We start from the raw sequence: 26,136 nt of genomic DNA on the forward strand, positions 1-26,136 counted from the left end.
ACACACACACACACACACACAGAACCAAAGGACACACAAGCATTGGACAATTCAAACTCTAAGTCAAATATTATTTAAAAACCACAATGTTTCATTACTACACGATCTAAATACAGTTTATTATCATATACACAAAAAACTACAAAAACATGTTTTATGCTTTTATGTCAATCAGACTTCATCTTCGCATAGGCGATGCACTAACTTAGAAGTAGAAGGTACTGTATTAAATTTGAATTGAGTTACACAAACAACAGTAAGTGGATGGACATACCATAAGAAACGCATGAGAGAAGGTACGCCTGCGCACCACCTCAGCCACAGCTGTCAAGTAGAGATGTGGAACACTGTGGGTCTGCTGAAGAATGTTCAACTCGTCCTTCAATGTCTTCAACCCGGAGGAAATCATGTGAATGCGCTCTGACAATATTGACATCTGGCACTCAACTCCATACGCCCACCTGTCAACACATCAAAGATGTTGAGGGTAATGAAACAAAACATATTTTCTATCCCTAAACACTATATGCCCACCTGTCAACACAACAAATATGTTGAGGGTAATGAAACAAAACATATTTTCTATCCCTAAACACTCTATGCCCACCTGTCAACACAACAAAATATGTTGAGGGTAATGAAACAAAACATATTTTCTATCCCTAAACACTATATGCCCACCTGTCAACACATCAAAGATGTTGAGGGTAATGAAACAAAACATATTTTCTATCCCTAAACACTCTATGCCCACCTGTCAACACAACAAAATATGTTGAGGGTAATGAAACAAAACATATTTTCTATCCCTAAACACTATATGCCCACCTGTCAACACATCAAAGATGTTGAGGGTAATGAAACAAAACATATTTTCTATCCCTAAACACTCTATGCCCACCTGTCAACACAACAAATATGTTGAGGGTAATGAAAAAAAACATATTTTCTATCCCTAAACACTCTATGCCCACCTGTCAACACAACAAATATATTGAGGGTAATGAAACAAAACATATTTTCTATCCCTAAGCACTACATTCCCACCTATGAAAACCATCCAAGACATGAGGGTAATGAAAAAAAACTTATTTTCTCTCGCTAAACGCTATATGCCCAACTGTCAAAACTATCCAAGATATTGAGAGGAATGAAACAAAAATTCTTTTCAATCCCTAAACACTACATTCCTACCTATCAAAACCATTCAAGATGTTGAGGGTAATGAAACAAAACTTATTTTCCCTCGTTAAAATCTATATGCCCACCTGTCAACAACAACAAAGATGTTGAGGGTAATTTTAAAAAAATCTGATTTTCTATCCCTAAACACAATATCCCCACCTGTCAACACAACAAAGATGTTGAGGGTAACGAAACCAACATATTTTCTATCCCTAAACACTCAAGAAATACTTTTTTCTAAGGTTATATCCCTTTAGATCTTATTCTCATTTTATTTGGGTACTACTTAGTTACACGAGTAATGGAGAAAATCTCAATAATGTTGTCAGTTGGGTCCATTTACTTTGGGTCTAACACAGTAACTATATTTTACATAGTAAACTTCTTGAATACATATACATGAATGGGAAACGTATATCCATATAACCGAAGTTTAAGGTAATTAACAACTACAAAACTTGTGTTTGTTCTAACAATATGAGTAGCAAATATGTAATCTAACCAATTCGTTAACATAACTAACCCAATTCAATCTTAAGGCAAACCATGTACATCATGTAATTTTTCGGAATTATTTTTAGTTTTATTGTATTTTATAAAGGGAAAATTATAATCCCTGATTCATTTTTATATTCAAGACACAAAACTACTTCTACACCACTTAATATTTACTCCTAATGTTAGTTAAGTTTATTGGTTGTGTAATGCAATGTCTGAATTTAATTAACACGCTGATTGCAGCAGCTGCCTTACAGTGCGGAGCCAGATGGTAAATTGCTTACAAACACAACTTATCAGCAGAATGTACATTTTTAAAATTTATCATTTGTTAACACATAACAAAAAATAACACATAAAACTGTGTCAAAACAATTGTGAGAGTTTTACTGTTCAAGAAGGCAACAAAAAAAAAAACACCAACAGAATCAAAAGGACAAGCAAAAATTTGCAAAAATGAGACAAAAACTAATTTTTCTTACTCAAGAATAAAATATAAATAAATAAAAAAAATACTTCTAATCACTCTAAGTTTAGTCTCTTGTGAATTATATCCACCTTTAGTAACAGTGATTTAAAGGAGACTATAAAAAGTTTAGAAAATAGACAGCACGACTCACTTCAACCGTATATAGATGGTCTGGATAAGCTCTGTCTTCGCGATTACTACGCGCCGGTGGACATCCTTGATTCTCTTATGGTTTGTCTGCATCAGAATCAACTGACGCCGATGGCTGGCGCAGAGGTCCGGCAGTATGGAGTTATCGCCCAGATTACTCGCTCGCGTAGAGTTCTGATGGATAGCCTGCGGAAACATCGGAAATTTACAATTTTAATTTTATTTATGTTCATTCAATTTAATATTTTAAGTTCAGCCTATCACAGGTGTCAAGGATTTAAGTTTTTACAGGACGTAGTATGCTGTTTAGATTATTAAAAGCTTTTATTATTATTATGGTGAATCATAATCGGTATTAATTATCTCTAAGCACACACCAATAGTTAATGACTAACAAGACAATTGAGCATTACTTAATAAGTTTTACTAGTTATATCTTAAAGACACAAGGCTAAAAATTGTGTACTACAATCATCCTGCAGCCGTTTTTGAAGAATCAATTCAATACTATTCACCACTACATACTAGGAACTAGAGATGATGTATTGTAGATGGAAGATACAATGCTGCAGCTGTACCGGCTCTAAAACTGTACTACGAAAAAGTACATTTCTAGCAACTGATGCTAGAAACCAAACTCGAGGTACTACATTGCCTTAAGATGTAGAAGAGTGGGAACTGGAATGTCAAAATAATCGTAATGGCGACAACGTTACACAGCTATCAATGAGTCACTGCTGCCACGTGGCAAACCACCACAAGGAACTGGCTAGGTTGTACTTGTTCGCAAGGAATCTATTTGGCTATAATTATGTAAAGAACAAATATGTTACTGCTCATTCTCAAAAAACCACCTTCCATTATAAACTCTCAATCATATTAACTTCTTTTCTCCTCCCCAATCCTAAAAAGATTTCCTTGCTTGGACTTCAAAGAACTAATTCCTTTTATTTACGAAGAATGTTACTTTCTCCCTTTATATTATGAAGGTTAATTAAATTTTTAGGTTTCAGAATACCTAAAAACCCTTTATATTTTTGAAAATTCTAATTTAAAATTTTCACTGTAAAAATTATGTTTTTGTCAAAAACAAACATGCTCTAAAACCTCAATTATACATTTTTATTACATTTTTTAATATTTTTAACTCGTTAGATGTTAAATACAATTGTATAAATTGCGAACTTTTGAAAATTATTATAAGCGATCAGGTGTCCCTGACCTTTCAAAATGAACTCACCTGAGCGAGGTCACCCTGTTCCTGCACAATTACACGGGCATCCTTCAGCAGTTTCTCCAGACCGGAGAACCTCTCTGGGAGGCCTTTGATTGATCTCAAGTTCTCATCCGTAAAGCTAGTCAGCATATTTGTGAGCAAAATCTGGATATTGGAGACCATCTCCTCAGTGTACTGCAACAACAGACAAGTTCTTAGGACCACAGAACTCTGCAATCATCTCACAAAACTGCCAAAGAAAAGATACTCCGTCCTTCATAACAACAATAACTAACATCTTAAGTTCACACCAAGTAAAAAATTGTGACACAATTACAGTTTTTAAACCTTTCTGTGGACATCATCATCAATCAACAGATGTTAAATCACAACTCTGTCATGGTCTTTTCCCAACTCGATAGTTAACTGCCACTATGTTCACCTACAATTAAGAGTTAAATAGGTTCAATAATCTATTTTGATTTTTTACTAAGAATAAATGTTATAAATAAAAATGAATCGCAAAATGTGTTGCTAAGCGCTAATCTCGAGAACGGCTGTACCAGTTCGACTAATTATTTTTGTATATTTGCTAAGATCCAAGGATGGTTTATAAAAAGAGAAAGATAAGAGAGAGTTATAACATTATTTCTTGAAGTTATGTTCAAATTATTTCTTGAGTTCACAAGTTTCTAGACAGAGAAAAATTGTTTTTCAGATTTTCCCAACTGGACAGAGAAATTCCCAGCTTATTCTCGGTTCTCTTATTTGGGTGGCCATCTTGTTGCATTAACACATTCGAGTCTACGCTCCATGACTCGAGCGCCATTGTTTAAACCCCCGGCCGGCGCTCGAGCGTGACTCGAGCACAGCTTTGCCGATTGATATACGGAGTTGCTCGAGTGAGTGATATTCGAGTGCCGTCTGCTGCATTAGAAAGCCAGCTTTAATGGTTAGTTCAGAAAAACTCCGCTAGGCGCTACTACGTCATACCCGCTTGAGGCTTTTGTTTATCCACTGATGTGGCCTGGCGCGTCGTCAGTCTGTCTACGACAACAATAATTTTTTTAGCATTTGAAATTTTTTTGGCAATTGAAATAATTATTTGTAAATATGTATATTGTAAATGCCTTTAAAAATATTGAAATTACTTGTTTTATTTATTCAAAAGTTAGTTTTCAAGTAACACAAAACATGCGGGAGTTTTTATTTTTCTTCAAAAAATGTAAGTTTTGAAATTTTTTAAAAAATTAATTAGATTTTATAGGAATACAGTTTTACATATCATTTTAAAGAGGAAAGATAGAACTTTCAAGAAAATATAATATCTTATACATAATATTTAACAGTTTTCTAAAAAAAAAAATCTGAAAACCAATTAATTTATGCAGACCGGGTTATAAAAACAGCAAATAGCGAGCCAGACTCCAATGTGTTAAAATAATGAAATTGTAATATCAAAAAACTTAACATCATATGGAAAACTCATCTGAAAGCTATGGCCATTAAAAGAACTGTTTTGTGCACACCTTTATCTACACAATCTACAGTCTTGGACAGGGCAGTCCAAAAATCTCCCAAATTGTACTTTCAAACCTCAAGAGATTTTCTTCTACATACATGACTATGTAATCTTTCTAGTGTTACAGTAGAGAATTGCTCACGCACCTGTTGTAAGCCCCTGGTACAAATCTGCGACAGTTGGTGGAAGCTGTCATTGGAACTCCGCAGCTGCAGCCAGTCGAGTAGTGACATGTTGTCCCGCTGCCCCTCAATGTCCTTGCAGCTGGTGATGGAGGTCATAGGGTCCTGAGGTACTTGCTCCACTAAGCTCGGCAGCAGAGGGATGGTGGCCAACGTTGCTGCCACGTCTTGTACACTGTCAGCAGCAAACACAGAACATATCAGGTGTTAAACAACCCTATCAAATTAATTGTTTCAAGGTATACATTTTTAAACCTATTAACTATATTTTGTGACTGCAACACGCTTCATCAATATCGTCAATCTTGCAATGTACCGATTCTCCCCCTTATCCTATTTGATAGGACCCTTGCATAGGTCAACCAGTGGTCCATGAGGATGAGCAGGATAAAGATTAAAAGAGAAACAGTACTCATTCTTACCATACAAAATAAGCTACATTTTTCTGTTTGTCTTTTAATATTAGTTTATCCAGACCATGCACATTTTAAAATCAACTGAATGCCTCCCTTACAATAAAACAAACTAGATTCAAGATTCAAAAAGTCTTTATTCGTGAAATGCACATCATGTACAAGAATAGTGTCAAGTAAAACATAATAAGAATACTGTCAAATAAAAACACAAATCTGCTGTTAAAATACCTAAATTAAATCATGTCAAAAAAAAACTATACATTAGCTTTGTAGAAAAGTTTATACAAATAAGTGTACATTTCCCAATAAGTCCAAATAGAAGATAACTAACTAACAAACAATAACATTGCAATAACATAAAAAACATTAGACAAATTAGAAAAAAGTACAAAATTATGACAAACTGTAATGGACCAACCAGGATGCTTTTATCAGCCAGTACCATTGTATAACTATGACGTGTATTATGAAATACGTAAATTAGCCCACAGCAATCCCCGTACTTATAAACCTAACTGTTTACGACAACACTGTGGCACTAAAAAGGATTCATTTTACTAGTGTTGGTCTGTTTCATATGGGGGCTATCCGGAAAGTAGATTACGTTTGGTTTTAGAATGAATGAACTAATGTGCATGATGACGAACGAAGTAGACGGCCATCTATTGTGACCGATGAAATTGTCTCTAAGAGAAGATTGGAGAAGGCCACCAATTCACAATAATAAAACTTTCACTTAGTTCTCCAATAACTTTCACAAGTTAAGGAGAGCATTACAAAACAAGTGCAGAGGAAAGTCAATCATTTTGTTTTTGCAAGACAATGCCCGACCACATACAGCGAATCAGACTCGAAAAGTCCTGGATGCTTTTAAGTGGGAGGTGTTTCCACATTCGCCCTACAGTCCGGACCCTGCACCCAGCGACTGTTTCTAGCAATGAAGACCTGGCTTGCGACGCAGCACTTTGATGAACTGTGGGAGGATGTGACTATCTGGTTGAAGTCTCAAGCGGCATAATTTTATAACGCTGGAATTTCAAAACTAGTTCACCACTATGATAAGTGCCTAATTTTGTATAGTGACTATGTCGAAAAATAGTAATTTAGTGTCAATTTCAAACGTATAAAATAAAATGTTTCTAGTACTTTGTATTTTGTTTATATCAAAGCATAATTTACTTTCTGGATAGCCCTCGTATTTTTGTTAACAGTTGTAGTTTTTTTTATTTTGATTCTCAGTTCCAGTTCCTGCATAACAATTAGTGATGAATATAAGTTCTTTCATTCCTAAATTGTATGTTATTAGCATCCAAAATTATTTTTATTTGTGTGAAGTTCTATAAAAATCTATAAAGTATCTCAAAGTTATTAAAGAAAGAAATCTTGATTTATTTATAAACTATTTGATAAAAATGAAAAATGTTTTTAACTTAGTTTTAATATTGATTTATTAAAACTACACTCGATTAAACCACACTCATAGGCACATTACGTTAATCTGACGTTCAATAAATCTGACATTGAGATTAAACTAATTTTAGTTTTCAGTCAGCTGTGGCCATTGCTTCTTAATCTAAAATAATTGAGAATGAACTGTACTTTCTTGAAGTAAACACGTACCGAAATGAATAGCCTCATACGATTTAAGCGAACATAAAGAGTGGTAACATTACATTTGTTGAAGAATACCTACGTTTCTGAAAGTTGTAAATAGTGCGGCTTGTTCTCCAGAAACTCCTGGAACATGTTCAGAAACTGTTCTGTACTGTTCTTGACACTAGGCACTGTATCATCCATGTTGGCGATTACAGCCATAAAACCTGCAACAGAAACATTTGCTGCCTTTACACTTTTTTTACTTACAAAGATAAGTTACGTATTTCATGAATTCTCGATGTTGCTTTATAAAATGTACAATCAAAATTAAACTGCTTCAATTTTAAAATGGAAGGAAATAGATATTTTTTTAGGTCAGAAATTGATAATTTATGGCTTGAAAGAAAATTAAATTCGTTCTACTTTAATCATCTAAGATCTTTTATCCCTATGTCTTAATTAACCCTTAAACACGGGACTTTTCATGAGCCATCTATACCCATCTGCGAGTTGCTAATCTGCTAATGTCACTGATATTGTGAATCACCTACCCAGCAATAATTGTTATTTGCCATTTTCTGAGGTTAGTTTTTAAAATAAAGTCAATATTATTGTATAAAGGGCAGAAACACAAATATTATGCTAGGTCTATAAAGTTCACACGATTATGACACTGGTGCAGTGATATTTTGTACTTATCGTACATTGGGAAAATATTTAGACCTACACTAGTACTGACTAAAATAATACAAATATTTTAATACTGTGCAATGAATACAATGTAAATCCAAGCTATTCTAAACAATAGTGAACTTTGCGCTTTGTAATGTTGAAATTGATATAAATCATACTGGCCGCAAATAACTAAATGAAAACTAAACACGTTTCACATTTCAATATTTCTCCGTTTCTAACAATTATGAAACTGCAGCTAAACCAATTATCTAAATTTGTTTATTGAATAGCAGTGTAAATGGTTGTTCTTGCCTCTTTGCTTACATATTGAAGCTTTTTAGGCATTTTATCAGTGATATATAGACTTAACAAGCAATTCTTCAATTCAAAATTACCTAAAATTATGCACTCACAAGATATTTATACTGCAGTATTGGTGCAATTAATAGTAAAAAAAACCAATTATTTTCATTTTGGACAGGAGCACAGCAATGAACACGGAAAATGGTTATTGTTATTTGTGTCCAAATATAACCTACTTATAGTACCAGAAGTGAGGTTATGTCACATACCCTGATGCTGAAGATGCTGTTCATGCACCAAACGCTCGCATGCTTGCATTTCTGTCTGTGCCATCTCACAGAAACGGTGGGCCAGCTGGGACCGGATCATAACACTGTTTATAGTGTCAGGCAGCATCAAACTCGCGTCCACCTCCGCCTGCATGTCCGGCAAGTCTGGAACACGAGCTTCACAAATTAGACAAAAGGTCACAAGTGATTAAATAACACACAATAGCAAAAAATAGAACAAAGCCTTAAAAATGTATGTTGAAGGAAAATACAGACAGAGCTACAAGCAAGGGAAAAAACATTTAAAAAAATAATTTTATTTATTTTTATTATAAGAATAATTTATTGTTAGGTTGCATGGAATATTGATAATGAGTCTAATAGTGGTTTTTATAATAATGTAACCACTGGGATAACTTTCAATTTATCAGGATAAATCGTACAGAAGTCTTTGGGAACGGAAGAGATGATGCTTTGGCCAACCTGGGCTCAGCATCTAACATAACAGTACCTCAACCATTCTGTGGAATCCTAGGTGTGAATCCTGTAGGGATTTCTCCAAGTAGGGTTACACTAGACGTGTGAGTAGGCTGGTTTTGCAGTCACCTTCCCCAGGGTAGCGTCTGATCATTTCTTCTCACAGAATTTGTCGAGCTTTGATTATTGATGACTCTCATTTTCAAGTCATACTGATTTGATTACAAGGAGAATAAGTAGTGGTGTGTTTATTCTTCGTAAACTCGCTATATGGATGGAGAGGTCCTACTTGTAACATTATTGGTGCATTCTTTTCCGTGTATCTTATGTTGCTGCAATCTGAGGGACACTCAAATTTAATAATATGCGCACTTTGTAACTGCAGAAGAAGGCAACAAGAATCTTCACTGGCCTTTTGCCCAAGGAACTTGCAGAAACTTCTTCCAATTTAAAAGCCCATTGACTTTTCCTCTTAAATGCGTTTAGGAAGTACTCACCCATTAAATAGCATGTATGAGGGCTATTCAGAAAGTAAGGAATGTTTCCACCTGATGCCGCCAAGCACGCACCAATGGTGTCCTCGTACTCAGCACCTCAGTTAGCATCCAGCCGTGACAACGGGAACATCTCCACACTGCCTGTTTTTTTTCTATATTGAAATTTGAACTGTGTACTGCAATAAAAAATCTTGCCAGTTGTTATTTGCGGTCTGTGATTCATTTTTTGTTGGCAAAAAACTTAAAACCAATAAAAACTCATTGGGAACTGTGTGAAGTATACGGAAACAAAATAATGACTGAAAGTTCTATCAGGAAGTGGTGCATTCAATTTTAAAATGGCAGAAGAAACGTTCATGATCAAGTAAAGAGTGGACGTCCGAGCATTGTGACTGACGATCTGGTCGCCAAAGTTGACAAAAAGATTCGTGAAAACCGCCGTTTCACAATAACTGAGATTACTCTATGTTTCCCACAAGTTTCAAGGACTTCATTGTTTGAAATTGTTTCATAGAAGCTAGACTTCAACAAATTTTTTGCAAGATAGGTGTCAAAAATGCTTAATATTGGATAGAATCGTAACAGGAGACGAAACCTGGGTGAAACATGTGAATTGTGAGACAAAATTACAGTCCATGGAGTGAGGGCACACAAGTTCCCCTAAAAAACCAAGGAAATGTCTGAAAAATTTGTTGGCAAAGAAGATCATCAAGGAACAGTGTTCTGGGACAGGCAAGGTGACTTCTTATTGATTTTCACAAGTGTGGTGCAACAATAAACTATAAACGGTACTGCCAAACATCGCAAAACCTTAGAAAAGCTGTCCAAAACAAGAGCCCAGGAAAATTTTCATCCAAAAATGTTGCTTTTGCATACCAATTCCCGACCTCATACTGCAAACCGTACGCAAGAACTCTTGTACTCATCCAACTGGGATTTTTTCCTCATCCCTCCTACAGTCCTGATCTTGCTCTAAGTGATTTTCACTTGTTCCCAAAAATGAAGACCTGGCTAGCAACACAGTGTTTTGACAATGATAGGAGTTCCAGATATGCGTCACTGTGTGGCTGAGATCACAGGTGGCAGAATTCTATGACACAGGAATTTCAAAGCTTGTCCACCGCTATGATAAGTGCCTGAATTATATGGTGATTATATAGAAAAGTAGTATTTTAATACCTCTTTCACCTGTATATAATAAAATGTTTTACTTGTACTTGGTTCTTTTAAAATTCCAAAACATTCCTTACTTTCTGAATAACCCTTGTATCTATTAGATACATCACCCAGACTGTGTCTATGCACATTTGTTTTAAGACTAACTCACTATATAGTGCCAAGTAAAGAATTAAACACAAATTTTCCAAAATCATTACATTATTTCCTATTTAATGCAAAACATTGACCATTTGACTATTCTATACTACTAAACTTCCTTTTTTTAACAAATTGTTGTGTACGTGTTACGGGGAATCGGAATAAAAGACCGAATTAGTTTACATCATCGACTGTGCTCGGTTAAGGTTGGAGGGTAACTGAGAGAGAGACAAGGGCAGGACACTGGAAGTGGTAGTGGTGGTATGATCTGGTGGCGTGATGAGAACAGCCAATGGCATTTATTCAAACTGATCACCCCATATGACGTCACAGCATCATACGATCCTACAGTTGGTCTTTGGCTGTGGCTTTAACTTGCCAGTAACAATTTATAATATGTATAATAATTATTATTATAATTATTATTGTAATTCAATACATTACATTTCCTCCCTTCCAAATTTCAAAATAAATTGAATTCACACAAGTCATAGATAAATTAAACAATACAAGTGTAATAATAAATATATAATAAACACATTTAAATATAAATAACACATATCATTATTAAATGTCATCCTTAAGTACTGTAAGTTATTTACAAGTTTAATTTCTCTACAGGTTTCCTAATACGAGTTGGGTATCTGTTTGTATGATCAGCTGTTCTAGTGACAGGAGAGGGAACAGCTGAGGGTAGAGAAAGACGTGGTCTAGAATGAGGGGTAGTGATGTGACATGGAGAGGTATGATGCGGTGAGGAGGGGGAGAGACCAGCTGATCTAGTGAGGTCAGTGTTACTAATTCTGACTGGGCTTGGAGTTGGCGGACACTGAGCGCCTGTTTCACGCTCCGCAACTGTACGGTCCTGAGATGGTGGAATTTGACTGTCACTGTCAACAATACTACTGTGTAGTCCTATCAGCTGATCAATATGTCTACTCCAAATTAAACCAGTTTTTGTCATAACAGAATACATCACATTATTTAACTGTTTTATTACAATGCCCTCTATCCATTTGTCTTTAGAGCGATAATCTCTCACTAATACAGATTGATTAGGAAATAGAATTCTCGTTTTTCTACCGCCAAAATATTCTTTTTGTTTGTCCTGTTTTAATTGCACAGTTCTGGCTACATTAGGTCTGAGTAAATCTAGCCTGCATCTTAGTGGTCTATTGAACATTAATTTGGCAGGTGTCTCGTTAGTAGTACTATGAACGGAGTTTCTGTAATCAAATAACATCCTATTCAAGGCTACTTTAGTATCAATATTTTCTTGAAAAGCCAATCTTATTTTACGTTTAGCATACTTAACTGAGTTCTCAGCCTGACCATTAGACTGAGGATGATAAGCTGATGAAAATGTATGTCTTATACCATTAAGTTGCACGAAATTTTTAAATTCAACTAAGGTAAATGGTGGTCCATTATCACTATGGATAGTGACAGGTAATCCAAATCTAGAAAATAGTTCTCTTAACTTTTCTATAGCTAGCTTAGCTGAAGTAGAGCCTACTTCAAATACTTCCAACCACTTACTACCAATTACTACCAAGTAGGTCTTATCTTTGAAAGGACCCAAGTAATCAATATGCAATCTTTCCCATGGCATAGATGGATAGTGCCAAACATGTAGATTACTCTTACTAGGACTAGAACGTTCCATAAGACAGGAAGAGCAATTGTTCGCTAGGCTTTCAATGTTTTCATCTATATTTGGCCACCAAATATAGGATCTTGCTACTGACTTCATTTTTACAATTCCCAAGTGACTCGCGTGTAACTCATTTAATACGTAGCTACGCAACTTGTTAGGAACAACAATTTTATATCCCCACATAACAATGCCATGCTCAACTGTTAGCTCGTCCTTCCTTTGGAAATAAAGTAACAATTCCCTATTCTCTCCTGACAAAAAATTTGGCCATCCGTACATCACATAGTTATGTATTTGTTTTATAATAGGATCATTTTGGGTTTCAGCTTTTACATCTTCAAAAGTTAAAGGTACTGAACTTTCAGCGATACAGTGTAAATAGGTACCTTTCCACCTTGGTTCATTGTTATTATTTACAACGTGTTTAGTGCTTAATGGTAAGCGTGATAATGCGTCTGCGTTACCATGCTTTTCTGACCTTACATACTGTACATCAAAATTGTATCCACTTAAAAATAATGCGTATCTTTGTAATCGGCTTGCTGCGAAAACAGGTAAACCCTTTTTCGGTCCAAATATGCTAATTAAAGGTTTGTGATCAGTACACAAAGTGAATTTTCGACCATACAAATATTGATGAAATTTCCTTACTCCATATACTACTGCTAAAGCTTCCTTATCTATTTGTGAATATTGACATTCTGCTGGTGATAAAGTATGAGAGTGGTATGCAATAGGTTTCTCAACGCCTTCAGGGGTTATGATACTAAGTACGCAGCCCAGCCCTGTCGAGCTTGCGTCTACTGCTAGTTTTACAGGCAACTTTGAATCATAATGCGCCAAAACTGGTGCTTTAGTCAAAACATCCTTGACATGGCTAAATGATTTGAGAAATTTTTCATCAAAATCAAATGGCACGTCCTTTTTTAACAAGTTGTACAACGGACTCAAGATTGTTGACAAATTATTGATAAACTTTCCATAATAATTTACCAAACCAATAAAAGCTTTGACTTGAGTGACAGATTTAGGTACAGGTGCTTGATTTATAGCTTTAATTTTAGATTCAGAGGTGTGCAGTCCATCTTTATCGATACTAAAACCAAGATACTCGATTTTGTCTACAAAGAACGTACATTTATCTTTCTTTACGGTAAATCCTTTTTCACTCAGGCGTTTACAAACCTCTTGCAACCTACTTACATGAGTTTCGTTATTAGGTGCGGTGATAAGAATATCATCCATGAACACTGATATGCCTTCTAAATTATGCAAAGATTGTTCAATAACTCTTTGAAATATGCCTGGGGCTGATGAGATTCCATAAGGCATTCTACAATATGAGAAAAGACCCTTATGCGTGCTAATTGTACATAATTTTTGTGACTCACTGTCTAACTTTAATTGCATATAGGCTTGACTAAGATCTATTTTAGAGAAACGTTCTCCATGCTGTAAATTTGCAAATAAATCTTCTATTCTAGGTATAGGGTACTTGTCTACTTCTAGATACTGATTTAGAGTAACTTTAAAGTCTCCACATAGCCTAATTTCACCGTTCTTTTTTAATACTGGTACAATGGGCGTTCCCCATTCCGAGCTGCTTACTGGAATTAACACTTGTTCGTCAACTAAGCGTTGTAGTTCTTTTTCTACCTTACTTTTCAATGAGAATGGTATCGCTCTTGGCTTAAAATACCTAGGTCTAGCATTTTCTTTTAGATTTAGTTTAACTGGTTCGCCTGTATACTGACCTAGTTTCTCAGTGAACACTTCTGGAAATTGATTAGTTAGCTCGGACGTCATTGTCTTGAAATTAGCCTTGTTATCTATAGGTCTGTTTATAACACACAAGTTATTTTTAAACGAAATGTCAACTCCCAGTACTTTAAGCCAATCACGACCCATTAAAGGATGTGAACCTCCTCTAATCACATACAAATCTAAGCATTTATGTATTTTCTCATAGCAAACATCAACATTAACCTTGCCCACAGGTATAATAGGTTCATTAGTGTACGAACTCAAAGTTAGGTCGTTTTCTAACAATTTACAAGAACTAAAATTATTTTCATAAAAATCCTCACTACACACTGTGACACTAGCTCCAGTATCAACTTCAAATATGGTTTCTCGACCTTGCACTAGGACTTTAATCTTAATTGGGTCAACTCTAATTCTTTCACCGTGAGTTTCATTTACTTTAAATAAATTCTGTATGTCCTCGACATAACTCTCAAGATTTTCATCACTCTGAACATAATTCTTAGAATTATTTGAATCTGACAGTTCTGAACTATCATTTACAAAATTATGTTTCTTATAATCTTTGTTTTTCTTGTTTTGAAAATTAGACTGATAAGATATACCTTTCTTAACTTTCGAAAGCTGATTGTCTAGTAACTTACTAATTTCAGTAGATCGACATACCTTAGATATGTGATTTCTTTTACCACATTTGTGACACACAACACCAAACAATTTGCACTGCTTCCTATAGTGACCACACTGCCCACAGCACGTACACTGCACCTTGACTTCGTGCCTTGCGTTGTAGCTCGCGCTGCCACCGCTGCCATGACTCTCACATGTGGGTGGTGATGCGCTGCCATCCGCTGGACCCGGCTGCCGCCGTTCACTGTCAATGCCGCCGCATTCTTCTCCGCCGCTTCCACTGAGCAGACGATTTTCACAGCCTGGTCGAAGGTTAGGGTGGTCTCTCCCAACAGCCTCTGCTTGGTCGACTCACTCCTGATGCCGCTCACCAGTCTGTCTCTGAGATAGTCGTTGAGGGATGCGCCAAACTCGCAGTATGCAGACAACTTCTTGTACTCTGCGACTGATTCTCCTTCCTGCTGATTCCTTTTGCTGAACTTGTACCTTTCAGCTATGAATGATGGCTTCGGGTATAAATGGTCCTGAATTAACTTCACTAATTCATCTAACTTTTTCACTGAAGGTTTTTCCGGCGTACATAAATCTCGTAACAAACTGTACGTTTTCACACCCACGACTGTTAGTAACGTACTAACCTTTTTGTCGTCACTAATACTGTTACAGTCAACGAATAATTCAAATCGTTCAACATACGAATTCCAAGTTTCTGCACTGTTGTCGAAGTCGCCGATTCCGCCAATAATTCCCGCCATTTTTACTGTTTCACTAAATAAAGACGAAATGTTCCAATTTACGACCTTGTCTTCCAACATCAAAATGTACCGATTTTGAGTCCACGTGACGCCAAACTACAGACACACTTCCTCCCACTATAATTTTCGGAGAAATTATTTACGCACAATCGAACAGGTTGCATTGCACTCGCGGGATCGCATTAATACCTCGTCGCCAATTGTTGTGTACGTGTTACGGGGAATCGGAATAAAAGACTGAATTAGTTTACATCATCGACTGTGCTCGGTTAAGGTTGGAGGGTAACTGAGAGAGAGACAAGGGCAGGACACTGGAAGTGGTAGTGGTGGTATGATCTGGTGGCGTGATGAGAACAGCCAATGGCATTTATTCAAACTGATCAACCCCATATGACGTCACAGCATCATACGATCATACAGTTGGTCTTTGGCTGTGGCTTTAACTTGCCAGTAACAATTTATAATATGTATAATAATTATTATTATAATTATTATTGTAATTCAATACATTACACAAATAACATATAGTATCAAGCTATACAATACCCTGACTGAGGTAACTCTTAATCCATGTAGACTCTGACATGGATGGTCATTGAAATCCTCACTGGTGTGTGAAGAATACTATTGTATTCTGGGCTTTATTAAATTATAGCACAGATTTAGCCAACAATGAAAAGTTTGTAAGTTTATTTTATTTTAGCATTATTAATGTATACCATATTAATTGGCTCACTACATTATAAAAAGTAATAGCTCTAGTGCACAAATAGCTCTGTTGTACTCTTATTTTAAGTATGAAACTTTCTTATTGGAGAAAAGGAAATATTGTCGTAAAACTAAACTTTGAATGAATTTTAATTGAGTGTATAGAAAAATAACCAATTCCTCATTAGACTATAAAGTTAAAAAATTGACTCATTCAGTAAATTAAACAAATTTACCTGGGCCAGCATCAAAGACCATCTGATCCAGTGGAGCTACATTTCCGGGATGAAGGTAGTATTGTTTGTTGTACAGGAAGATCGGGTTGGTATCCGTGCCGGCGGAGAATGCGCACACTCTTTGGCTTGGCGAGAGTGCTATCCCCCCACTCACGAGCAATACTTGATTAACGATGGGGATCTTGAGAACCTTCTGGATATGTTCCTGCAGTACGGACACTCTGTCGACACACAGAACAGTGAACACATTAAAACTAGCTGCACGTAGTCTGTTTATTTTAAAAACTTCAACTGAGACGAATGTACAATATTTTCAATCAATTTGTGTCTATCAATCAATGAAGCTATCCACAGTTGAATAGAACTTCTAAAGTAACCTCTTAAATGTTGCTGTTTACGTGTACGTGTGTTCGGTAATTGTGTTTACACTCCTTCTAAAGACAAAGAGTTGTTTTTAGACATTTTTCTGCGCATTCTCTGGGTGCCTAGTGTGTACACTGTGATGTTTTCTGCTGCAAATGAGAAATTGAACTATATATAGTATATAAATACTGTGGTGATTTTCACCGTAGATTAGGAGTTGAACTATATACAGTATATAAAGACTGCGGTGATTTTCACCGCAGATGAGGAATTGAACTATATATAGTATATAAACACTGTGGTAATTTTCACCGCAGATGAGGAATTGAACTATATATAGTATATAAACACTGTGGTGATTTTCACTGCAGATGAGGAATTGAACTATATATAGTATATAAACACTGTGGTGATTTTCACCGCAGATGAGGAATTGAACTATATATAGTATATAAACACTGTGGTAATTTTCACCGCAGATGAGGAATTGAACTATATATAGTATATAAACACTGTGGTGATTTTCACTGCAGATGAGGAATTGAACTATGTATAGTGTTAGGAATACAGATGGATACTCACAGGTCCATACTCAGGCTCATATCAAAGGTCATCATGGTCCCAGCATCAACATCAAACATGTACAACATGTTTATATTCTCGTGAGCGCAGGGATTACTTTTGTAAAAATCTGGCCTCTGGTCACTCCATGTTGTCACACTCGTTCACATCAGATATTCCTGAAACAGACACACGAGTTGGAACGGTTTGTTCAGAAACAACCGAGAGTACAGTTGGTGAGCCTATTCATAGTTAGTCTGTGCAAATATCCACAGTCTTCAATTTCCAAAATGGCAATGTATGCTACACGTTGATTAACTACCCAAAATGGGCGGCTAGTAAATAATTTGTAAAAGTCCTTTTTAACATATTCCTGTCTTGTACATAGATGATAGCCCAAAGCAGCATTTATAATGAAAACTAAACTGCATTTAGAACGAAAAGTGGCAAAATTAATTACCTATTTGCCAAAATTAGCAAGCAACTAGTCTAATAATCAATCACACTACCTCCTCAACATTTACTTAGACAATGAACATCACATTAAAATAAACTACTTTCAAACAATCTTGGTTATAAATATGAGCATACAAAAGCTAAATGTCTACTACAATACCAAATATACAGAAAACTAATTATAATATACAGCAAAACAAATGTGTCACGGTCGTGTGGTGCACAGCGCTATGCAAACGGGACAATATACAGAATTCCAACAGCTGAATGTAACTGCTACAACTTTTCTTAAATTTCAAAATAACACTTCCAGTTTTGCCGAAGAATAGATCAATCTTTCCAATGAATTTGCAAAAAAACTGCAATTGAAACTCCCAACTTGAATAAATCATCTGGCCACAATTTGACAGGCACAACCATATCACACAATTTGACAGGCACAACGATATAACACAGTGTGACAGTTGTACTGTACTTGGAAGATTTAATGTCTGTAAAATGTGCCAGTACAAGATACACCTATGTGGTAATTAGTTTTTTATCTGAATTAAACATCTGCATACATTTTAACTGCCATATACTCGCTATAAGAAATGTTTCTATCTAAATTCTAAAGTTAACTTCATGAACAGTAATCGATAAAATAATATGACATACAAAACTGAACACCAATCACTTAGAAAGTCAAAAGAACTTTAATTGATATAATTTAAATCAATGTTGGAAAACAAAATTATATTTCACTCAAATGATCACAATATGTTAATATATCACTCACACCCTTATATAACTATCATGCAACGTAACTATCATATAACTATTTATCTTTTGTTATACGATTCTTTCCTAATACAAATTTTTCAATCCAATATAACAGATAAATATATCAAAATTCTACACAAATCACGAAACTAAATTTTATATCACATTCTGCTTACAATATAACTATCCTTTTTACTGCACCAATTGTATCTTATCCAACTGAGATGAGTAAGTGCACCAATTGTATCATATCCAACTGAGATGAGTAAGAAACTAAATGCCTTATCTGTGAAACTGCATGATCAATGCTGACATTGTCTTATCAGAAATCATGGCAGATAACAATACTCCAAGTAATATTATAATAACTACAAGTTTTCACAAGATTGGATTAACATATTTTGTGTACAATTTGATGAACTGTATGTATTTCTTTATTGTTAGTTACATTTTCAAACTAACAAAGAGAGGTTTAACCAGTAACATTCTATATTCCAGAAACATTCGCTGTTACATTAAAATCAACTAAATATTATTATATTTCAAATTATCAGAAAACAATTTACAGTTTATGGTGGCAGTTGCGCAACTGTTTGAGGAATGCACTAATACGTTGTCTAGTTTGCCAATACACCACTTTATTAACAATCGCACTAGACTCATTGAAAACTCGCGTGATTGATAATATTTTATCAATTATGTCAAGGTTATGAGCTGACTTTCCATGTTTTTTCTATCATTGTTATATAATAAAATATTGTATTAATTAATTAAAAGTTTGTGTTAATTAAAACTGTAAGTAGATATTTAGAAGAATGTTTTTTTTTTTCATTTTTTACACTTTTAATGGTATAATAATAGATTAAACAAGAACCGTTCAATAAACACTCATTCATTTTTATTGATATTTTCATCATACACATTCCTAAAAGAAATAAAATGGTTCAACGATTAGTTCAAGATAGACTGATTGTACTCTGAAAATTGCAAACCATACATTTTTCTTACAGGAAATAAGACTTTGCAGAACATGCTAATAATATTATAAATGAGAAAGTGCTTTTTTCTTTTGCTTTCACGCATAAACTACTCCACCGATTGTACTGAAATTTCATATAGACATTCTTAGGGTCCCTGGTATAAATATAGGCCTATCATTATTTCAGAAATTCCTCTGGGCTCCGCCCTATTGGTCTCTAAAACAAGCAAAAAACCTCATGTTGGTTTCTAAAGTTCCAAAATAATAATTGAAAGAGCATGTTAAATGTAATCAACTGTTCTGTGTAACAATAAGAAATATTCTGACAGCTGATGTGGTCACAGACATGGACACGCAATGTCATACTACTTTTTATTTGCATGTGTAAACAACTGTCGATGTGTGAAGCATATGGTAAATGACAAATAGTATTATCAAACTTTTATTATAGATGGCATCAGTGGTGAGTTGAAACCAATTAGTTTATTCTGGATTTTACTTAAAGAACAAAATTGTGAATGTTAACATACAGCGTATTGAATTTGGTTTCCTTGGACATTGTGGGTGGCAATTGTGGGAGGACCGATGCTACTAGGTGTTGAAAGAGATTCACCTCTCTACCTTTGATAAGCCTATTTGCAGTAGCTGAAGGATCAAAAACAAAGGGACCAGGCATTAGCATCATTCAACAAACCATTTGCTTCGTGACTGTAATTTGAGGAAACAAGCAGCCTTAATGAGTCCGTGACTAAAGTAAGAGGAGTTACAAACCAATACGCCTGAAACTAAATGCAATTTTTTTGACAAAAAAATCGTCGAGGGGATATCGCATCCGTTCTTCACTTATGAGGTACACGATACTGATCAGGTATATAAACATTGATATAATTCCTAGACTGAATCAAGGAAAATAATATGATATAGTGAACATGCATTGGGGAACAAGATCATGTGCTTTACTGTATCAGGTTTATAAATATATTCATTCTTTCTAAAAACAAATACTGGGGTTATAACTAATAAGAAAAGGTTCATTGAACTAAACCATGACATAGAGGAAAACATTTTTCAAATTGTTGAGGGAAGTCCAGAGACAAGTGGAGTTTTGTAATTACTAGTTTAGTAAAATGTAAGGAGAATTTCAAGTGGATTAAATGTAAACTAAACTGAAATATGTACGAGTGGAAAAACATTTCCATTCACTCCAATGGTCTATTTCCATTTTACCTCCCTAAAGTCCAAATTTTACTCCCACATGACTACCCTCCAAGGATTAAATATTGTAATGGATAATTTAAAGTCATATTCAGAATCTAAATAATTTATAAAAGTGTTGTTTACAGACGGAGCTAAAATTTCCAGAAATAGTATAATACATTCTCATAACACGCATACTTGGGCACTAGAAAATCCTCAAGAATCTGTGATTAAGTCTCACCAGCAGCAGTTTGGTTTACACGTATCGTGTGGTATACTTGGAGATCACCTGCTGAGCTATATATTCTTCTGCCCCGTCTCAATGGACACATATACCTAGAACTTTTAGAAATACTTTGCCAGATTTATTATATGACGTTCCTTCTTGCAACATGTGAAGACATGCTTTTATGCATGATGGTGCCGATTCATTTCATTAATTACCATAATGACGCACCACAATTTTTTTTTTTATCTTCTGAAATAGATTGAGTGTGGAGGAACTGTAAATTGGCCAGCTAGACTGGACCTTAACCCACTGGATTATTTTTTATGGGATCACCTGAAGTCTATAATAATAATAATAATAATAATAATTAGTTAATCATAGTTACAAACAGAGGTGTATTAAACAGAGGTTCCAAATGTACACAAATTGCTCCGGCAGGTGCAAGGAGGGTGTAACAACATCAGAGCTACTCTTGGGATCTTTGAAAAACCAAGAAATTCTTTAAACCGTTGAACTGAAGCATACATTGCTGAAAGGGGACACCCACAATAAGCAATGTTTTTTAACTTTGAATTTAAATGTAAATTTTAAGAAACATTAATTTTTTTTAAGTATATACATGTTCTGTTATATTGAAAAACGTCTGTTGTAATGGCAATGTAAAGACCAACAAATAAAAAAGTAGACTGTATCATAAATTGTAGTAAGAAAAAGCACACTCAACCACTAGAATTAATAAATTATTTTATTACTCAACCGATTAGAACTAATTAATTTGGTATCATTAGTTTTGTAGTAACATTTTCAATACATCATTATTTTACTACGTGAGATTAAGAGTTTTTGAGGTATTAAAGTTTGAAAACTTTTAAATACCACCATTTTGAAATGGAAAGTGATAATAATAGATATTTACATGTTGTTATTGTCCCTTTAATTAGCTAAACATAAATGCCAAGTTTTATGTTATTTTCTCTTACGGGTTCTGACATAAATAAAAAACACAACGCAAAATCAACTTCCGTTTCAAAATGACATAGAGCCCCATAATTGATTACATAATGAGTGTTAATTGAAAAAGTAAGGACTTTGACTTTAGGATTCCTCTAAACAGGCCTAATGTTGCTGAAATCGTTTGTCATGAAATATTGAAGAGAAATTCAGGTTATTTCACAGGTATTTATACAAAACTGTTGCACTCTTTGATTTCAGGGCCCTAAAAATAAACACTGCTCTTGAAACCTAAATCTAAAATGGATCAGAAGATTAGAATATCTGTCAGCGAATAGTGTTTCGAATGCCATTTAAAAGGAATATGTTCATGATGTCCTCGTTTTTATTATAAAATTGCATGCAAAGCCACGCGTAATTGCTAGTCTGTTATAAAAATGGAAAGAATACTACTTTGCTACATTATCTTCCAATGTTTTCTTCAACACTAACGTGTCATAAAGCATTTAAAAAAATTTGTTTTATGCATTAAATGTCAGAGAACTAAAGCAGCTACATTGGTAAGGAAAGTAAATTTAAACAGTAAGTAGTATGTTCAAAATCTTTATTGCTAAATTAGTATGAACAAAATATCTATTTTGGTACTGTATATGCTTTATGGTAAACATCAAATTGTAATCACAGTCTCCAATATTTTAAACAAATGTCAAAGCTATGTCAAAAATTTAGACATAAAAAAATTTATTTTCAGGAGAAATGCTTCCACATCAGTTACGAAATTTGTGTTAATGAGCGACTCTTAAAGAGAGACTAACATTTTAAATCCAAATAGATTATGTTTAGATTTAAAACCGAAAGAACTGTTCATAACTGTTTCCACGACAAAACATATACCTACACTACAAAATATATGTTAGTGTGTAATAGTTTAGCTAATTGTGTTGACTAGCTATAATAGCCTATCATCAAAATAGACAGAATGCTTATGGAAGAGCATCGTTTGGGTTTAATAATAAACCCTCAAGTAGCAGTTGTTGAATACTCACTGAAGAGAAACCCGAAAACATTATACATTGGCAATCGTTGATCAATGAAGACCTTCAGCCAATGATTTGATGTTTATAAATAACTTTAACCTGAACTGACTGTACCGCTGTAAACATGAAACTGAAAGCTTTTATTTTCATAAATAAAACAGCTGAAAGTCTTTTCTTAGCTTAAACAATGGGATAGTTATCAACAATAGTGTACACTTGTGATTACTACTGTTTATTGACAAAGTTTTCTTACATGAATGCCTTCTTCAACTAGAAATGGACTCTTAAATTATATTCAAACGATCTTAAATGGACTGAAATTAAGGCCAAATTCTTATCACAATACGACTTATAAATAATACTTAGTATTAAAAACTAATATATATATATATATATATATAGACTAAATAAACGGCAGCTCTCAATGTGGGCCATGTGTTGTCACAGTAAATCTGCTCTAAATAAATTATTTATTACTGTATTAGTTTTAAATTATTTTAGTGTTATTAGATTTGTGATAATGTACTCTAAAAACTGTTCCTCTTGTAGTTCTTGAGTTTTTCTCAAGTTGGTTTTTAAAATATTCAAAGTTTAAAAGTTCTTATAACTGCCATACTAAAAATAATTTCATGATATGTATTTTAGTAACTGGCATTGTTGTCATAAACATTTATACAAAATGTTGTATAATCTAATTTATTAGATTTTGAAATATTAATTTTTGAATTAAAAACACATACAGACAGACAGACAGATGGGAAACTAATCATCAGAGACCCATGTACATACGGTGAAATAAGTTTGTCTTGATCTGAGCAATAATGTGGTATACCTTTGTCCAGAGAGTTACGGGACACCCTGTATACTTATGCAATTAATTTAAAATTTAAAATGTCTAGTCAAAACTTGGAACAAATGCTGTACTTGCATATAGCTTGAGATGAGGTTGAGATGAGTTCGATTGTCTTTACCAATAAAAAGTTTCAAGCTGCCAGCCATTTGTATTCGAGCAAAACATGTTAACTCAACTAATTCCCAGCATAAACTCAACACAATACATTTAAAAAATATATTTCAATATATAAAAGTAATTATAAACAACTTTTAATCTCTAGTTTTTTCAATACCTCTTTAGAGTACAAGATGGCACATTTAAAGTGACAGAAGTATACAATTAACCGTTATAAGTAAATATGTTTACAAACAAAATTTCTCATTAATTGTAACTAACTCATTGGAAATAACAGAGTTTCGATAATATTAAAACGCCAACATTGAGAGGTATTTCCCCATCAGCGTTTTGCAAATTAAACATCTAAACTATTAATGCCTCTTCATTTTGAGTATAGAGATGAGGTACACATGTGATCTCTACCTTTCTTCTGACTGAGCGGATTGGACATTGTTATTGTGATCATTACCATAATTTTCTCACAAATTAAAAAGCTTAAATAGTAAATAAAATCACAAAAAATAATTTAAATATATTATATTTTTTATACTATAACAAAATACACATTCATTCAGACAGGTGGTAGAAAATTAACTTTTAAAAAGAAATAATTTTGGTTTTCATCCAGTCAAACAAAATTCAAATGCAATTTCCAACCTACAATTTTGAATAAAATAAATTAAATTTCATTTTTAGTTTATTATATATCTGCTTGAAGTTCGATTTTATTTTATTCTCCACTCTTAATTTAATGCACTAAATTTAAAAGTGTTCTAATAAACTATTAATCATTGCATCTGAACATCACAAGAAAGTAATAGTAGTCTATTTCAAAATGTATCATCATAGTTGTACTAAACACATACAGTGCTAAAAATTAGTAGTAAATCAATTATTTAGTAGTGTATCAATTATTTTCATGAATCACACAATATTTGTTTATTTACCAAGCTGTGGATTTAAATCTTTTGTGCCATCATTTACCAACGAGAGATTAAAACGACACAAATGGGAGAATTATAAACAATGACGTCACAACGCAAGTTGTCTTGCACCGACTGCTGCGTACATTGCTACAGTTGGCTGACAAGACACAAACTGACGTGTTTATCGACTTTGAGATCTCAAGCAACGATTACGGCAGAGCGGGGAGGCAGTGGCATCGTTCGTGTCCAGACACGAAAACATGTAGTACTGGCAACAAAACAAGTTGTGACAGGTCATACCGGCGTTTCATGACCGAATTTTAAACTGGGTCGGTCGGCGGTATTTCTAGCGACTACAGACAGACGCGCCACTAACCACAATAGTAAACAAGGACGGCCGCCGCCGCCGCCGCCTTGCATAGTAAACACTGGCAACGTAAACGTTCGCGTATTTCCTGATAGTTCAATGAAGTACTTTTTGCAATTTGCAGCGTAACTTTTGCATCCCCAGAGACAAGAGGAGTCCCCAGGGCGACAATGCCACTTAAATTGTAAGTACTGCTACCATTGCTCTTAATCTGAACTGAAAATATCTGGTAACGAACGCCATTAGTAGAAAAACAGATAAGCTATTCCAGCTGTGATACTCACACGATATGTACGGGTAGGCCTGTGGACGACGTAGAGGACATGCTGTAACAAACGAAATTCTCACAGACTGTGGTAAAAGGACCGGATGCGGTAAAGTTGGGGCTGAGAAGCTGTTCTCGGTCTCTTTGCTTAGCCCTGAACTGAACAGACCGTCGTCCTTGGTGGATCTTGACCTGCCTTTATCTGCCCTTCTCACCCCACCCTTCCCCCACCCCCCGCAGAGAACCACCCGACCTTGCCACATTTCTACACTGATTGTACCTTGAGCAAACTGAAGGCGTTTGTAGTTATAGACGTAACACGGTGGGCATGGATGGGGTGGGGGGGGGTTGGAGGAATGTAATTAGTAACCAAAAACATTGTCCTCAACAACTCCCATCGTTTACACGGTGAGCGCAGTTTTTGACCTTCACTACTAAAATACTTGAAAAAGTTTAGAGTCAGGCCAGGTATTCAATGGCCACCAGGATCGTCCAATCACGCGAAACTTTTATTTGGTCAATTATAAAGTTTACATATAAAGTGTTTACAAATTACGTTCCTCCACCCC

At 34.8% G+C, this 26,136-nt stretch overlaps 1 protein-coding gene across 5 annotated transcripts in view; it reads right to left on the reverse strand.

Annotated features, from left to right (window-relative positions):
- LOC124364211 (RB1-inducible coiled-coil protein 1-like) overlaps positions 1 to 25,740 on the reverse strand; it is an 86,442-nt gene extending 60,702 nt beyond the window's left edge. For 4 of the 5 annotated variants that reach the window (XR_006922589.1, XM_046819525.1, XM_046819526.1 and 1 more), the window contains exons 1-9: positions 25,587 to 25,740; positions 17,468 to 17,625; positions 16,523 to 16,743; positions 8,482 to 8,646; positions 7,332 to 7,458; positions 5,187 to 5,397; positions 3,543 to 3,713; positions 2,304 to 2,488; positions 275 to 461 (exon numbers count right to left, since the gene is read on the reverse strand). Coding sequence is in view for 4 of the 5 variants with exons in the window: in XM_046819525.1 (XP_046675481.1) it covers positions 275 to 461; positions 2,304 to 2,488; positions 3,543 to 3,713; positions 5,187 to 5,397; positions 7,332 to 7,458; positions 8,482 to 8,646; positions 16,523 to 16,743; positions 17,468 to 17,535 (1,335 nt within the window). In the remaining variant the exon portion in view is untranslated. Of the gene's footprint in view, positions 1 to 274; positions 462 to 2,303; positions 2,489 to 3,542; positions 3,714 to 5,186; positions 5,398 to 7,331; positions 7,459 to 8,481; positions 8,647 to 16,522; positions 16,744 to 17,467; positions 17,626 to 24,956; positions 25,101 to 25,586 lie in introns of those variants that run through there. The other variant, XM_046819524.1, reaches the window with a different exon arrangement.
- Positions 25,741 to 26,136: the final 396 nt, after the last annotated feature.

This window comes from Homalodisca vitripennis, chromosome 6 (genome assembly GCF_021130785.1).
Source record: "Homalodisca vitripennis isolate AUS2020 chromosome 6, UT_GWSS_2.1, whole genome shotgun sequence".
In the NCBI taxonomy this organism is placed as follows: Eukaryota; Metazoa; Arthropoda; class Insecta; order Hemiptera; family Cicadellidae; genus Homalodisca; species Homalodisca vitripennis.